A 17,552-nucleotide genomic window follows, 5' to 3' on the forward strand; every position below is an offset into this window, starting at 1 on the left:
ATGAGCTGCTCCGACCCTCGGTCCTGACGGACTCCAAAAGTCAGACAATATACAATCAAACAAATACATAAACACAAGAATAATTGTGTGTTATTGTTGAGTAAATAACACTGTGTGGTTTAGAAAATAATAGAAAATTAGAAGTACGAGTTGGGAGTGAGAATGTGTTGGTATTTACCCTGCATTATGCACGTTACTAATAAAGAATTATGTTAATGTATGAACTCTATTTACAATGTATTCACATTAATAGTTCATAATCAACGAATGAAAAAATGCAGTGACAAGAAAACAACCATTGTATAGCATTTGTTTGAGTAATAAGAGGCAGTTATATATAAAGGCAAGGCAATTTATTTTCATACACATCAGCAAGTCAAAGCGCTTTAAATAAACGGAAGTACAACATATAAACACATATTCACATTACTATGAACTCAGTCGGGCGAAACAAGTGCATAGTTTCATATCGTTCTCATATATAGTGTTTTATAATGTCTTTATTTTGTATAGCTTTAAGTGTGTTTTAAATGTGTTTTGTCATTATTATGGCGTGCGCCAGCGTATGGACGTGACACGTCGCTTGTGAAAGAGCTCTCCAGTGCCTCTGTGTTGCTTGTGAAGGATTATTTGAATTATTTGAAGTATTAAAGTAACGTGGTATGACAGGAAAGTTAAATCTGGTATATTCCTTTTAATGCCACCTTATTTATATTCATGTGTGTTAAATTAGAAAGGACAAAGTATCTTTTCCCTCCCCCAATATATTGAGGTGAAGTCCTTGTGTATGGAGAGAGAGGTGAGAAGGGGACACCATATTTGGGAATAGTGCCAGACGCTGGAATGCTTCCCTCGTAAAAGAAGGGGGGTGCGTGACACAATCTTGTAGCAGATGTGTATGTGTTTTCATTGAAGTAAATATAAATGCTACATGATTACTGGTCAACTATACCTCTGTTCTTATTCTTTCATGTGTGGGTACTAAATGGCTACAAACATTGTGGAGAAATTAGCTTAAACATCTTTTATTACTCTATATGAAATGGAAGCAGTTTTATGACAGGGACGAGAGAGTTGGAGGAGGGTAGCACATTCCGAAGAGGTTCAGCAGGTCAATTGTCAGGGGAATCGACTTGTTTTCAATAGAGGTGTGTGGTTAGTTACTTTGTGTTAATAATAGCAGTATGTGTAAAGGAAGCTGGAAATATACAATGTGAAACCTTTTATTTGAAGTAAAGATGTGAACAATAGCTCAAACAAATGGAGGGGCTATAGGACTAATGAGTGTGTTCTCTGTAGGTAAGCCTGTGTGAAGTTTGACTATTTGAAAAGCATCTCTAATACTGCTTAAGAGCATAGGTAATGTGTTCCTCGTTGTTATTGATATGAAAGTAATTAACATGTATTACGTATATTTAGCCAACTATAACAACTATATCTTAAAACATACTTTTAACTTGTGTGTGGCAGTCAGGAGGCGGGAAGAGGGACAAAGGGCCATAAAGGAGATGTGTGTGTGCTGGCTACAAGCTGCTGTGTCGCACTGATTGGGTGCGACAGGCCATGTGTTGGTCTCTGCCAATAAGATGACCTCTGGGGGAAAGCACGTACACCTCCTCCTCCTGTGTTTTAGTATGAAAGACTGTGTTTTCCTTTGGTTCGCGCTCTTGTTTTTCACCGGCCGTTCCTGAGACCTGTCTGACACGGGGGGTAGAACCTGAGCCCGGAGTACTCTGCAGAGTGCTTCGTGATTTCTTTGTATTTGTATTTTGTATCGTTACTGTATATCATTAAAGCAGGATTATTGTTTAACTTGTATTCTGGTGTTTCTTAATCCCTCCCTTTTCCCGAATTCACCTAGCTTGTCAAACGACACGCGGAGACGAGGTTGGTTTGCAACATCCTCTAAATCTCCAACAAATGGTGAACCCGACATTTCTGAGTGGGGTGTTTTCGGGGAAGAGACCACCAGCGGCAAGCGGACGGAATAGTCCAGGGCTAAACATCTCGGCCTCTTCTGACAACTACAAACAGAGCTCTGTACAATAGGCTACCAGGTGAGCAGACACGATTTAATTCGAAACCTGTGATTTGACCATATTCCAAATTTTAGGGTTGTCAGACGAAGTTTACAGTGTTTTTTATAGTAACAATGCAAATGCGTGTTTTAGTTGTTAAAACCGAATATCGAGTTTCGGCAGGCCAGAAGGGTATTAAAGTCCCTGGCTTGGAAGTGGAGGTATAAGAGTCCCCACAGTTAAAATCGGATATCAAGTTCCGACAGGCCAGAAGGGTATTGAAGTCCCGGGCTTGGAAGTGGTGGTATTGAGTCCCCACAGTTAGACTGTCTAGAGTAGTCAGTTGGTTGTATTAAGTCTCCATATAAGACTGACCCAAAATAACGAATCCACAGCTCGACGGGGCTGGAGATGAGTTATTTGTTATAAGTGATCCAAAGGAGAGTAACGCAAACTTCAGAAAGTCATTCTGAAGTGACCGGGCCTCACTATATCCTTTGGTGTGTTGTGAATATTTACTGGTAACAAGGACAGTAAGTCAGATCAATAGATATGAAATCTGTGAATATTTACTGGTAACAAGGACAGTAAGTCAGATCAATAGATATGAAGTCTGTGAATATTTACTGGTAACAGAAACAGCCTAAGTCAGATGAATAGATACGAAGTCATAATGTAAGGAGAATTTTAACGAGAGGAGCGTGAGTTAGGAGCTTACGAGGACAGTGGGTTCAAGCAGAAAAATTGAATAAAAGGATAGCAGAAGTGTTAATTGTTGAAAGAAGCCCCCCTTTTCCAAAGGAGAGGCTGAGAGCTACAGCAGGGGAGAGAGAAGGGGGTGTCAGTATTTGTCTGTGAGAGTTCCCCCCACCCTTTTTCCTCTCGAGAGCAGCAGCAGCAGCCCGGAGTGTGTCTGCTTGCTTTTTTCTCTAGTGATCTGAAGTTGGAGTGAAATACATAGAAAATTAACAGATCAAGGTGTGATTTGAAGTGGAAGATATATTGAAATAAATAAGAAACAATGATTTGCTGCTATTTAAATATAGTCTTTGAGAACTGATTGATACCGTTGCATTGCGTTGTGAATTTCATGGTATTTGTCATTAACTAAGGATTGTACTTAATTATATTCCAAGGGGAAAATTATATTAAATACAGGAACAAAAGAGTAGAAAGTAAAGAGAAGATTTTTGTAAGTTCGTCAGAGGGAATCTGTTAATGTTTAAGCATGACAGAGGTCATGCACAAGGTTTTGCTCCAGCCATCTCACACGGTTACACAAAGGGGTGATTTATGAGAAACTTGTGGTCAGGAGAAATGAGATGTTTTGGAGAGTAGACAGAGAGAGAGAGAAAAGTAAGGTTGTTGCTAAAATATAGAGAGTAAAAGTTATATAAAGTTAACTACTATTCGGGAGAATGTCATATTGTTGAATGAGTAACCTAAAATAAGTGAAGATGGTGAAATAGTTTGATTAAGGATACAACCGGTAACAACTGATTAAATACACAGTGATGGTGTACATGAACATTGAGAGTAGATTAAGTTGTTTTGTTCTTCATGCTTTTCACCAGAAGTCATTTGAATTGTTATTATTTTTAAGTAGTGTTGTTTTGTGTTATATTTCTAGACTATAATGTACCCACATGCATGTGGTTTCTTTGTCCCAGTTCATTTTAAAGTCAGCCGCCTCATGGCTAAATCTATTTGACCCCATGAGGTCAAGAGTCATTCTGTTAGACCACCATCTTGTGAAAGACAAATCATTGTTCTTTTGTCACATTTTGAATTAGAAAAGAGTTCATTTTGCTAGATCAATTTATCTATAAATGTTGTAGTGGGAGTTTTGTGTTTGCTAACATTTTTAGGAACGACAACACTAGGAGATGAGTAAACTCAAGAATCCGTGGAGTGTAAATACATTGAGAAAAACACATTTTTATACTCTAACTTTTTGCACATCATAGACAAGGAATTCAGACAATATAAATAAATATTCACCAAAAGTAATAAGTAAAATGGAAAGTAGACATGGGCCTACACTTGAGTCAAATTATATTACTGTGATCTGATCAGTGTGCTCTGCAGGTTTACTATTGTTCTAAGTAACAGTGGGATTTAAAATATTGGAGAAAGTATGGAGATGTTCTTTCGTAGTGTGTGAAATATGGGATGCTTGAAACAGGTATTTCAATTTATGGAAGAAAATGGTTTCCTGAAAGAGTCGGGTTGGGTAGATATGTAACAATGGATGAAACAATTTATAGAGGGAGTTTTTGTAATATCATTAGTAGACATTAATGGTGTTGTTTAGATGGCGTTTAGTAACTAAGACAGATAGTATGATTAGAAAGAGACAGAGTGGAAAGGGTGGGATTGATTCAATCTCAGTGTGCTAGATTTCTTATGGATAATGCGTCCCGGGACCTGGACTCCCCCTCTGAGTTAGAAAGGCTACGACCCCGTCCCTCCAAACTAGACAAAAGACCCAACCCAAAAGGAGGCTCCTCCTTCTCCATCAAACAGACAGAGAACCGGAGCTGAACCGTCTCCACCTGAGGCATCCAGAACCAAACCGCTTGCTGACATACAGAAATACTCTCATCAGTCCCTCAGACAGGGCATGAAGCTGAGCCACGAGATTTGGCACAGGAGCAGAGTGGGGGACATGAGAGCAGAATCCGCCCTCCATGAAGCAGCAGAGAGACTGTAAAGGGGAGATGGAATGCAAAGCAGTGCAAGAACAGTGGCATGATGTGGGCTGCAGATGTGACTGGGCCAAAGGCTGCCTAAAAGAGTTACAGCGGATGGATTCAAGAGCTGATGGACTGAAGAGAAGACAGAATCAGAGGAGTTGGCATAGTCGATTTGAAGTGAGGAGGTCGGGGTCACGGCTTGAGACAACCAGGGGAGGAGAAAAGGACAACGGGAATGAGTGAGTTTACACATAAACACACTTATTCACAAAACGCACATAGAAGACACCACATTTAAATAACTTGAATTGACTTGATAAATAAGTAAAGATAAAAAGAGGTATTAACCATGAATTAATCGATTGGTAAATTCAAAATAGCAGTAAAGAGGAAACTATTAATGTAAAATGAGAAAATCATCCTAAAAACACACTGAGGGTTAAAGGGGGAGACATGAGGGAAATATGCACTACACTTTAAGCAGGGGGTGTTTTGGAGTAGCACAGTGTAGAACCATATTCTTCAATCTTTCCATCATATTAATAAATTATTCTTCAAGAGATTTTTATTCATGTGTGAATAAAGCAGTGATTTCATTTGTTCACCATTGTGGCATAGTTATTACCATAGGAGGGCTTTAGGATGGAAACTGTTTTTAATCCTTGATAGAGTAAAGGGTGATGGTTGCATGTTCGGACACCCAAGGTTCCACACACTGCTAAAGAGTTTAACATTGTTTTTAAGTAGACCAGAATTGAAGATAAATGAGTATAATGAGCTATGAAATGCAGAGCTACACAGATCCTAGTAATGTTTTGACTTAAGATAATAGTTATGTACACAAGTTTCTGAATTAGATTTCTTAGACATTTTAATACTACTTAGTTGTAAATAAATTGCAGTAGTAGTAGTACTATTATGAAGTGAGTTTTGTACCAAGTTGCAGGAAATGTGGGAAGCAGCCGTCCCGATGACAAGTAAGAGATATCTGACTTAAAGTGGTAATCGTGAATTGATAAATGATGGCGCTCCATATATGACTGATTTTTGTAGACAAACGATACTGGCCTATGCTGAAATATCAAAGTCTCTGCAGAGCACGACACATGGCCAATGAAACTGAGACCAAATGACCTTTGACCCTGACTGACAGTGTGACTTGAGAACAGCACTATCAATGATTGACTCTGGGGCTGACCAAACTTGACTTTACAACCTGACAGTGTGAGTGTGGAGGAATTTCTGCATGTGATCAGTGTAACTGCATGATTCTAAAACAATAACTAACCGAGCATGTCTTTGGACTAATACATTATTTTGGAGCTCCATGGGAAACACAGGTTTCCTACAATTCCACGCATTTGGAAAAATGCACATGTGACCCGTTTCTAATTCCCACAGGAGTTGGCGGTTTGCAAATGTAAAACTCAAACTAAAATCTAAAGATTCTGTTTCTTTTAGGACTGCCAGCTGGAAATGAACACTTATTTTCCCTGGAGTGTTTACTGTGAAAGATGATGGATATACTTTTGTGAATGATGTTTGGTATTTTCTTATAACCACTGGTTACCTGAAGGTTTTCTTCCCATACAGGATTTTATTACACATGTTTACATGTGTAAAAAGGGGGAGTGTGGGATATTTTCATTTAGGGACTGGAAGAAACCTGCCGCCCCAACTCAGATGTTCAATCTGACCATTGATTGACAGTTTTAGATTTAACCTGCTCCATATCTGGGGATAAGATACTGTTTGATGAATGTTGACATGTTTCTAATATTGATTGAGTTATAACAGGTAACACAGATGCAGAATCAGTGGCCAAGGGGCTACTGAGAGAGGTAATTCCAGAATGAGAATGAGAAGGTGAACTGTGATAATGAAAACAATTTGGTAATATTTCAACAGGTATTAAAGTAACTGAGGTTTGAAATGTAGAAAGAACATATTACAGCTAAGTTAAAATATAGTAATGTAATGAGATAGAATTTAATTTAGACAACATCTTGTAACTAGCCTGGTAAAGAAGTAAAAGCCATAGACTGTTTAGATCATTATGGGGATGTACATTTAATTTAAAGTCATAATAGAAAGACATTTGATGACAGTATGTTGGATTTCTGTATTCATTTTTCAGCTTGATAATATCCAAGCAGTGACAGGTAGAAGCAGTCTCGCCTGGAAATTATTCACTATGTCAGTATCATGATTTTAGTTGTTTTTAATCCATAACATTAGTTTGTTCCATTACCAGAAACATTAGCAGTTCATATTATATTTATATTTTAAATGGGATCATTTATAATAACACAGATGCTTGTCAGGAATTCAGAGCTATTGAGATATGTTATTTAGTTCACCTGAAGATGTTGGGGTTTATTTTGTTGACACAGGCCAAGTATTAGAATTCTGAAGTGGCCTACCAGTGGTGGGTCAAACCCCTGAGGGCCCAGAAGCCCTGAGCGTAGACTTGAGGGGTGGGTATCAGATTTCTCCACACAGGTTGCTGACGCCAAAAGGGGGACCCGAGGAGCAGGAGGCCGACACAGCGGAGTTCGTCTGGCTGAAGGTCGTCAGGCCTACGTGACTCAACCCCAGGTTCTCCGGCCTCTACAGAGTGACCCAGAGGACATCTCATGCCGTCCGCCGAGGAGCAAAGGGGGACATCTGGTACTACTGGAGCCAGTGTGCGGCGAGGAACACTCCGGCTAGGACCTTGGAGGACATCAGGATGGACCTGGCTATCGTCAACGCGGACATCCCTACAGCAGACGACTTGGAAGCAGGCATCAGCGGACTGGAGGAGAAGGACCTCGCGGACATCCCTACAGCAGACGACTTGGAAGCTGGCATCAGCGGGCTGGGGGACTTCTCGAGGCAGCAGAGGAGTCTACTTCTCTCTGATCAGATTCATCAGTTCCACCTTTGAAGGAAAGGCCGCATCTCCCCCTCCCTATCAGCTGCCCTTGTTGGCGTATTCCGCTGAGGGGGGGCCCTGATGATTCAACAACACGCAAGGATGCTGCTTTCTGGCACTCAGGCTCTCACTCTGATAGTTTCTTCACTGTCATTGGAGGTTGTTTTCTGTTCTCAAAGGTTTAATGAAGGGGGACAGACACAGTATCAAAGAATGACAGTAGTTTGTTTCAAATGTCTTATGTGTGTTGGTCTCGTTAATGCGAGACCAAAAAGGGGGAATTGAAGGATTATTTGAATTATTTGAAGTATTAAAGTAACGTGGTATGACAGGAAAGTTAAATCTGGTATATTCCTTTTAATGCCACCTTATTTATATTCATGTGTGTTAAATTAGAAAGGACAAAGTATCTTTTCCCTCCCCCAATATATTGAGGTGAAGTCCTTGTGTATGGAGAGAGAGGTGAGAAGGGGACACCATATTTGGGAATAGTGCCAGACGCTGGAATGCTTCCCTCGTAAAAGAAGGGGGGTGCGTGACACAATCTTGTAGCAGATGTGTATGTGTTTTCATTGAAGTAAATATAAATGCTACATGATTACTGGTCAACTATACCTCTGTTCTTATTCTTTCATGTGTGGGTACTAAATGGCTACAAACATTGTGGAGAAATTAGCTTAAACATCTTTTATTACTCTATATGAAATGGAAGCAGTTTTATGACAGGGACGAGAGAGGTGGGGGAGGGACACATTCCGAAGAGGTTCAGCAGGTCAATTGTCAGGGGAATCGACTTGTTTTCAATAGAGGTGTGTGGTTAGTTACTTTGTGTTAATAATAGCAGTATGTGTAAAGGAAGCTGGAAATATACAATGTGAAACCTTTTATTTGAAGTAAAGATGTGAACAATAGCTCAAACAAATGGAGGGGCTATAGGACTAATGAGTGTGTTCTCTGTAGGTAAGCCTGTGTGAAGTTTGACTATTTGAAAAGCATCTCTAATACTGCTTAAGAGCATAGGTAATGTGTTCCTCGTTGTTATTGATATGAAAGTAATTAACATGTATTACGTATATTTAGCCAACTATAACAACTATATCTTAAAACATACTTTTAACTTGTGTGTGGCAGTCAGGAGGCGGGAAGAGGGACAAAGGGCCATAAAGGAGATGTGTGTGTGCTGGCTACAAGCTGCTGTGTCGCACTGATTGGGTGCGACAGGCCATGTGTTGGTCTCTGCCAATAAGATGACCTCTGGGGGAAAGCACGTACACCTCCTCCTCCTGTGTTTTAGTATGAAAGACTGTGTTTTCCTTTGGTTCGCGCTCTTGTTTTTCACCGGCCGTTCCTGAGACCTGTCTCACACGGGTGGTAGAACCTGAGCCCGGAGTACTCTGCAGAGTGCTTCGTGATTTCTTTGTATTTGTATTTTGTATCGTTACTGTATATCATTAAAGCAGGATTATTGTTTAACTTGTATTCTGGTGTTTCTTAATCCCTCCCTTTTCCCGAATTCACCTAGCTTGTCAAACGACACGCGGAGACGAGGTTGGTTTGCAACATCCTCTAAATCTCCAACACTTGGCAGAAACCTTTACAGGTCTTCTTCCTCAGACTCAGGGCTAGTGTAGTCATTGTCATCCGACTCCTCAATGTCCTGCTGTAATTGAAGATCATGGCATTCCAAAGCGGCTACACCGCTGTACGCATGTACAGCCTGTTTGTGTTGGCTTTTGAGGAAGTGCCACCTCCGACTGAGGACACTCTTGAGCCCATGTGCAGCATCCTCTGTCAGGTCACCGAAATCCGTAGAGGAATAATCACACAGAAAAAGGGCTGAATGTAAACAAACCATGACAATTGCAAATCTCTTTGCATTGTACAATGCTGCATATGTAAAAACACTACAAAATAGGTAAATCCATGTTAAACTGAAGGATGTTACTATATATTGGGTGCCAAATGGGACATGTTGATTAATGTTTGATATAGTGCTTAACAATTAGTCAATAGACAGAAAATAATCGATTATGATCTTGATAATGAATAGTTTCAGTAATTTACTATTTCACTTCAGCCTGACACAGTGACAGATGTGTTCTACTTATGTAAGACATGTAATGTGTTGAAGAGTGGATGAAAATATTCAAATGTTAAGATCTCAGACATACTGCTGGTTTGATGCCCTCCAAAGTCTGTCCTCTGAGTGCTTCCACTTCTTGCACTTCCTTCAGAAGGAACATGATGTGCTGCGACATCTCTTTCACCAGGATGCTCTGCTCCTCCTCCAAACGTCTGACCAGCATTACCTGGTCAAAGACAGACCTCTTCAACCTGAAGGTGTTGCCTTTAGGTTGAGGAAAGGAATGGAGTAGTGGACAAGGAATATTTATTCATATATTATATTATTATAGAATGATTTTCATTTCTGAGACACGAATCTTTGTAGCGATAGCTTTCATATTTTGGTATAGACTAAAAAAAAACAAGCCAAACTAGCAATTATCCTACCATTTGCATGCCTCTCCCATGGTAGGATGTAGCCCTCTGTCAGACTGCAAGCCAACTCCTCGTCGATCTGTTCTTCCTGCACTCCTGAGTTGTATTGCACAACTTTTTCGCAAAGCTTCTTCTTCAGCTCTCTCATTCTCTTCCTCTTCCTTTGCCTTGCCTGGTTGCTGTCTGCAAAGTGAAACGGAAACAAAACTGTGTCATGGTGCCAGAATGTTTTTGTTGTTTTTGAAGTGTAATTTCAATAACTACGTTTGAATTACTGATAAATATAAATACTTATCAGGGCTGCCTTATCACAGTGTGTAGTGTTAATACCAACCTGCTTTTGTCATGTATTTTGTGACCAGAGCTGCCCTGGAGAGAAAGCTGTTCACCTATAATGAATGTTACAATTAATGTTCGGTCACCATCACATAAGAATATTACCTACACATCATAGATCTTGAACTGGATGGTTTAAGAGAAAACTTGTGTACTGACTTCCTACAATATGCATGCATTTAGTGTTGCTGAACATATGAGCTGCCTATCTTTCATTTGAACTCAGACATAAAGGATATGCTTTAAACTAATCAACAGGCTTGTCACTGAGATGACACATACACATATCTCTTTTTGGAGAAACATTGGGTACGCGTATATTTCTCCACGGAAGTGGTTCAGTCCTCGTAACAGAAACCCATGTCTGATTAATCAGAAGAAAATCTAGTTGTTAATAACAAACTGACACAGCAAGGCCTGGCTTAAGCACTCATCTGTCATCTATGTGGCTATAACAAAAAAATAACAATTGGATGCTACAAATGATGGATCAATTCCGCTCCACAATCAAAGTGTTTAATGCTTCCAATTCTTACAAAGACTTAGACTTGTATTGCTATTAAAACTGAAATAATGAGACCAGACTCAAGAACCAAACACAACACACTTACAAATACATACCTGCAAACTGCCACTTGAATGCCCTCCTCGTCTATCTGGGCACCAGACTTTTTTGACATCTCTCTGCCAGCGGTGAATTTGGCAGTACCACAGACGGCTCTGTCATTTCCCTATAAAGTCACTTTATTACACACAAGTTTTGACATGTATAAAAAAGAACACCACAGGTGTAACTGCAACTATCATAATAATAAAAAAAACGTACACTTTTCATGTTGCCTCTGACAAGGTCAACAAATGTTGCGACTTCCTCTTCCTTGGCCAGGAACAAGCCCTCATAGATTGGCGACTCCTCAGTCCTGTCCATGATAAGTTAACATACAAGTCAATAATAAAAATCACAAAGCATTACATTACTATGATTTGTTTAAATGTCTATTATGGCTACTCAAACATACGGAGCCCCTAAAGGGACATGAAAAAAAAAAAAAAAAAACAGAGAGAGAAAAAAAAAAGTCAGGATGACGGGTTAGTATCTCGTGCGCACGAAATACTTTCTCTTGCGCACGACTTAGTATCTCGTGCGCACGAGATACTAACCCGTTATCCTGACTTTTTTTTGGGGAGAAAGTTACCGTTGCGCCAAGGAGGAAGTGAAGCGCACAGGACACAACCATTTCATTGCAGACTGTTATGTTTACTTGGGGAAATGACAGTGCATTATTTGAGATATATTTCGTACTCAGACTTCACTTTAAGGACATTTCGGCCAGGGGTTTGTGGTCACTCCAGGAGGCAGCGGGACGTGTAACTCAGAGAAGAGCAGCACCAGCGCTCAAAGAGCTTTTACGCACCGACTTCTGTGTTTACCTTCATTGAACAGCTATAAAGAGTGACCACAGGCCGTTTTAACCACACACATCTCTACACACACACCGAACTGCCCGATTACTCCCCCTTTTATTAGTTTTATGAAGGAAATCGCCGGTCATCAGGACGCATGATGGGCGGACTGGGACTAAAAATCAGCCCGGGAATCTCACCCTGCCCAGCCTAAGTAAACTGTCAAGGGGGGGGGGGGGGGCAGTCCGCCACTGGCTCTGTGTGTGTGTTCTGAGTGTTTGTTTCCCTATAAAAAAGCTGCGGGGGAAGCAGGTACTCTGCGAGTCACGGACATTAATTCATAGATCAAAGCAGACTGGTTTACAAACTCTCCTTTTTTGCCAATCCTGTGCTTAAACCAATAGCTCTACACCCCTGGCCGAAATGTCCATAAAATTAAGTCTGACTTCAAAATATAGTCTATCTCAAATAATGTATGCTCTGTCATTTCCCCACGTAAACATAACAGTCTGCAATGAAATGGTTGTCTAATGTGTGTTCCACTTCCTCCTTGGTGCATCGGTAACTTTCTCAAAAAAAATTAAGTCAGGAAAACGGATTTGTTTCTCGTGCGCACGAGAAACTCCATTTTTTTTTTTTCCATGTCCCTTTAGGGGCTCCGTACAAACACAACCCCAAGGGCTACTATTTGTATTAGCGGTGTGTTCTTTATCATTTTCATTAATACCTATACATACCCTTTTGACTTGGAAAAGCGGTAATGCTTGCGGTTTCCATCACAGCGAGTGAGTTTTGCCTTAAAATATTGGATTTTATACATAGATGTGCATATATGATATATTAGCTATTTGACATGGCATTTGGGTGTTGTCTGAAAATGACCAAGTGATAAAAATCTTTGCGTTTCACAAAGTGGGAAAACTCTGCCGTACAATACTACTTTTACAAAAAGAAGGGCTTTCAGAACAACATACCGTTGATGGTGACCACAGAAATATGCTTCCAAGGAGTAACCGTGACGTCATCAGAGCATTCACAGATTGACCTTGGAGTAGGAACAGGCAGTTGACATACATATAGAAAATAAGTTAGGAAGGGTGTATTTACAGTTTTTCATTAATTCTCCAGATTATCAAGATATTCAATAAAATGTTGCATTATTTCCACATATCTTGCAGCCCTAGTCAAAACCAATCATACTTTTTTCAATCAGCTATGTACACTTCCCATTCGCACTTAATTATGGGAACTACACTATAATGGGACATTGTAATGTAATGTTAATCTTTACATACTTTGTTCACAAAACTGAGGCTGGCCATTTTCATCCACCACCACAGCAGTTGTAGGGGGAATGGGCTCCAGAAATCCATTGAACACAGCCTCTCTGTCATGGAAGATATTCCTCTTGTGGGCCTCAATGTCACAGGTTGCACAGAGGAACTCCATGTCCAGTGGAACACAGTCCAGGCACCTAATAGCCGCTTCTCCTGCACAGCATCTGTGGCACTTCTGAATGGCTATTCTCTCAGGTGAGAGTTTTGCATTAAAAAGCATTGGCCTAGCTGTTTTCATTCTCACATCTGTGAGAAGCTGCCTTTGTGCCCAGGCAGAAACCGTTCCGTCTGTTGCCTCCGGAACCTGGACTGCAGTTAGGGTGTCCCTTAACTCTTGGAGATGTGTTTCTAAAAAATAAAACAGCTGTTAAGCTGCCACCCTAAAACTGGTATGATGGATATTAAGATAGTATACTGAACCACTTTTGAGTTGGAAAAATATATGCGGACTAATAATAGCAACATGCTATGAATCATCATATGCATCCAAAGCAATATTAGCAAGTGATACTTATACCAAATATGCATTCACTTGTCATGAAACAGTCAATACTCAATACTTTATTATGATTAACTAGATGAGTATAAAAATGGAAACATTGGGAAAAACTGTAGTGCCAGTCAACTGCTGTTATAATCAATATACTCACCAAGACTACCAAACTCTTGATGTTCTAGCTGAAGGCCTTCCTCATGCACAGGATTGTCTCTTCTGGCTTGTGAAGCTGCAGAGACAGTCATTTTTGCTTAACCATTCAATCAATCTAAAATTACACCAATTAATTGTAATATGAAAATGCTCTGTAAGGACTGCAGGTAATGAAACTAAGAACATATTACCACAGCATCACAATGACAATTTACATTTAGCATACTTTTATCCAAATCGAGGTACACAAGTTCAAAAATACAACACAAGCAAGGATTATCAGTCACAGGCTCTTAAAATATCTTGATTTAATTTGAAAATGTTTTAAACATTGCAACAGATTTGTCAAGAGGTATCTTCAAATTACATAATGTTATACTGTGTACACCAAAATAACTTTGTTATGAATTATCTTTATTCTTAGACTTAGAAATCATGATATAGTAAAGAACAAACCTGATGCGGAGCGTAGTGTTTCCCGTTGTCTCTCACGTCTGCTTGTGACCACTGGATTAGAAAGAGGTCTCTTCCTGCTTTTTCTTTTCTTTTTCGGAGGGATGGCAGGAGTTTCAGTGGCCATGGCAGCCTATATTTTTTCACAGGTTGAGATCAACAACAAAGTTGTAATACAACATAAGACAGCAGCACTTATATTTGAGCAATTATTTAACGGTTGCATAAAAAGGTCTAACTGTCCCTTTACATTACATCAATAAAAAGCAATAGCAATGATTATATTATAGACTTGGGTATTTGCTTATCATGAAAAACCTCACCCTGGCCTCATGGAGATGAGCCTCGCTAATCAATGCAGCCATGTGCATCGTGGCCTCATTGGGATCCTCAAAGACCCTCACTTCAGGGTTGAGGGACATGGCATACAAATAATACAAACAATACACAAAATGAAGAGTGAGAGAAAGACAGGAGAGCGATTAAAAGAGAGAGTGATAGAAAGAGAGACAGTGAGAGAGAAAGTGGCTCTTAAAAGTGCCGTTGGTTTTATATGTGTGTGTGTGTGTGTGTGTGTGTGTGTGTGTGTGTGTGTGTGTGTGTGTGTGTGTGTGTGTGTGTGTGTGTGTGTGTGTGTGTGTGTGGATATATGTGTGTTGGAGATATTAAGTGTTGTAATGAAGCTGTAAAACAGGAAAAATAAAAACATGATTAGGATTATTTAGAATAACAGTAACATCTGTGCAATACTTATGCCAGTGGTTCTCAACCTTTTTCCACCAATTACCACCTGAGAAAATAGTTGGCTCTCCAAGTACCACCATATGACCAATGTTAAAATACAGTCTATGCACAGTTCATGCAGGACTCGGAGGCAAATGTATTCATAATACCATTATTTATTGTGCTCTCTCTCTCTCTCACTCTCACTCACTCACTCACTCACTCACTCACTCACTCACTCACTCACTCACTCACACACCACAAGTGAGAATATAAAGAACAAAATAATAACTTATTCTCACACAACAAATGTCAACTGTACACACATGTCATTTCCTGGACCTATACCAAAGTGTGAATGTAGGCTTCCTGCAACAACCCACATCGAAACAGAAAATGTCCTATTGGGAATTCAGTTCCAATAATAATGAAGCCTCCAGGAGCAGATGAGCCTAAGGGCTAATAGCTCATCTTCAGTCTGCTGATGTTTGCTATTGCCATTTCTGTGGTGGCAAAGTAAAAAAGAAAAGAAAAAACATAAGAAAAAAGATAAAAAATAAGGACAAGTGTTTGCTTTTTCAGTTTTTGACCTCCCTCCATCCTTTGAGCAAATGCCTTCTTCCTGAGTCACTTCTCTCCTCCATCACAGCGGCTGTGCATATCACTTTTGTGTTGCTGGCGGAGCCTACGCTTGTACTCGGCTGATGACTGTCCTCCTCCTCATTCACTTGTTCACTTTTGCTGGTAATATTCTCCTCTGTACCTCTCTTCCGAATACCTCCTGTTTTGAGCCACGTTTTTAACATCATTCAGCTTTCTTCTTTCTTTAGCTTGCTTGCAACGTTCGCTAATCGTTCACGGGTAGTATGGTCGTCATTAGCAACGCCAGAAATAAAAAAAAATTTTTTTCGTTTCTAAATCTAAAAATAACAATAGCCTATTAGAACTCATTTAAACCACAGTTTCAATTATCTCAAGCTTATTTTCATTCGTTGTAGTATTTTGATAGTATGATATATTTTGTAATTAATGTTATTCAATCAAGCCTCAAACTGATGGCACTTGTCCCTATAGCCTGTTTTAAATTGAAGTTGTCTGAGGTCCTTACCATCAGCTGCTGTTGCAGTAATAAGTAGTGTACCTTAATGTCCCAAATGTGCACAATGTAGTGACTGCTTTTCGTCTTTTTGTTTACTTAGTTGTGTGTCCTGTATTTTATATGTCTGTGTTATGTGTAAAGGTTATATGTGGGGTAGGTAAGTTTGAGAAATCGGCTCGAGATACACTTCTTGTTACATTCCATGGAATGCTCTTAACATCCCGATAGCAATGAATATCTGAAGTGTTTTGACAATACATAAAAAATGTCATCTGTGGAAGCCGTAGTACTGTGAAAAGCATGACCAATCATCTGAGCCAGCCCGGCTAAAATAACTGGATGTCCTACCTGCCTGTCAGCCTTCCATCTGTGCACAAACTTATCTTGTGCCCTCATTGGTCATGTGCGCATTCGTGTGTGTTGGAGGAGGGACTCTGTAAGGAAGTGGCAAATTTTTTCCTGTTGCGTATTTTCAAATTCTAGCGCACTGAAGCTGGTTTCTCCAAAATTACCTACCCCACATTTAAAGGGGACCTATCATGCAAAATGCACCTTTGTACGTCTTTTATACATGAATATGTGTCCCCGTTGTGTCAGGGAACTCACCAAGTGTCAGAAAACAGAACCCTCTCTCTTTACCTCCATACCAAAATCTCTAAAAACGGGATCTGATACAGATCCCGCATTGAGATTTGATCTCAATGCTTTTTATCTGGTTAAATAAAGGTTAAATAAAAAATAAATAAAAAGACTGTTACAGATTTGAAAATAGTCTGACGTCAGTGACGAGGAGCTCCGCCTATATGGCCAACTCTCCACTAATCAGGGGAATGAGAGGTTGCCGTGGCATGGTAACAGCATGGTAACAGCATGGTAACATGACGTTCGTAACTCGGCCCCCTCCTTTGCAGGGGGGCGTGGTTAGCTGCAGCCAAAGACAGGGTGGAGGAGAGGAAAATAGAGCGAAATGAGGCATGGCTAAAATGCATGATCTGTTTGGTATTTTGAAAAAGAAAACTTATAAATATACCTTATATAGGTATGGCCCTACAATATATTATTCAAATATAGCATGATAGGTCTCCTTTAAGTAAAAAAAATAAAATATTTGTTATATGTCAGATTCCTCTACGTACCACTAGCGGGAGCTGGCGTACCACCAGTGGTACGCGTACCACAGGTTGAGAACCACTGCTCTATGCAATAATAATTCATCTGTGCAATACTCTATGTAATTAATTAATCTGAACAATACTCTGGCATATATTATGCATGTATACTGTGCATATTGTTATATTATGCACATATTTTTACATACTTGTTTTTCTTATATCTTCTACTATATATTTAAATTCTACAATGTAACAATCCCAATTTCCCCTGGAGATCAATGAAGTATTTTTGAATCAGAGTGGGACATT

At 39.8% G+C, this 17,552-nt stretch overlaps 2 protein-coding genes across 2 annotated transcripts; both read right to left on the reverse strand.

The window, feature by feature from the left end:
- Positions 1-979: 979 nt before the first annotated feature.
- On the reverse strand, positions 980-12,943 carry LOC307017370 (uncharacterized protein). Its single transcript, XM_079646959.1, has 8 exons — positions 12,845-12,943; positions 11,293-11,386; positions 11,088-11,197; positions 10,465-10,519; positions 10,143-10,313; positions 9,803-9,978; positions 7,138-9,419; positions 980-4,912 (listed from the first exon to the last, which is right to left on the reverse strand). Exons 4-7 carry the CDS (start codon positions 10,475-10,477, stop codon positions 9,324-9,326), a joined length of 456 nt encoding a protein of 151 aa, XP_079503085.1. The 5' UTR covers positions 10,478-10,519; positions 11,088-11,197; positions 11,293-11,386; positions 12,845-12,943; the 3' UTR covers positions 980-4,912; positions 7,138-9,323.
- A 132-nt stretch (positions 12,944-13,075) lies between these two features.
- On the reverse strand, positions 13,076-17,223 carry LOC307016464 (uncharacterized protein). Its single transcript, XM_079645583.1, has 4 exons — positions 14,633-17,223; positions 14,313-14,442; positions 13,858-13,932; positions 13,076-13,555 (listed from the first exon to the last, which is right to left on the reverse strand). The coding sequence occupies exons 1-4, from the start codon at positions 14,729-14,731 to the stop codon at positions 13,158-13,160; spliced, it is 702 nt and encodes a 233-aa protein (XP_079501709.1). The 5' UTR covers positions 14,732-17,223; the 3' UTR covers positions 13,076-13,157.
- Between the last annotated feature and the right edge of the window lie 329 nt (positions 17,224-17,552).

This window comes from Notothenia rossii, assembly GCF_949606895.1.
Source record: "Notothenia rossii genome assembly, chromosome: 8".
Lineage (NCBI taxonomy): Eukaryota > Metazoa > Chordata > Actinopteri > Perciformes > Nototheniidae > Notothenia > Notothenia rossii.

Coding starts and splice junctions, on each gene's coding strand:
- LOC307017370 (XM_079646959.1), bottom strand. Junction 9,979..10,142: donor ATGGGAGAGGCATGCAAATG/GTAGGATAATTG, acceptor CTCAACCTAAAG/GCAACACCTTCAGGTTGAAG. Junction 9,420..9,802: donor TGGAGGGCATCAAACCAGCA/GTATGTCTGAGA, acceptor GTGACCTGACAG/AGGATGCTGCACATGGGCTC.
- LOC307016464 (XM_079645583.1), bottom strand. CDS start 14,731: ATGTCCCTCAACCCTGAAGTGAGGGTCTTTGAGGATCCCAATGAGGCC. Junction 14,443..14,632: donor CTCATCTCCATGAGGCCAGG/GTGAGGTTTTTC, acceptor GAAAAAATATAG/GCTGCCATGGCCACTGAAAC. Junction 13,556..13,857: donor TCAAGAGTTTGGTAGTCTTG/GTGAGTATATTG, acceptor TTTATTTTTTAG/AAACACATCTCCAAGAGTTA.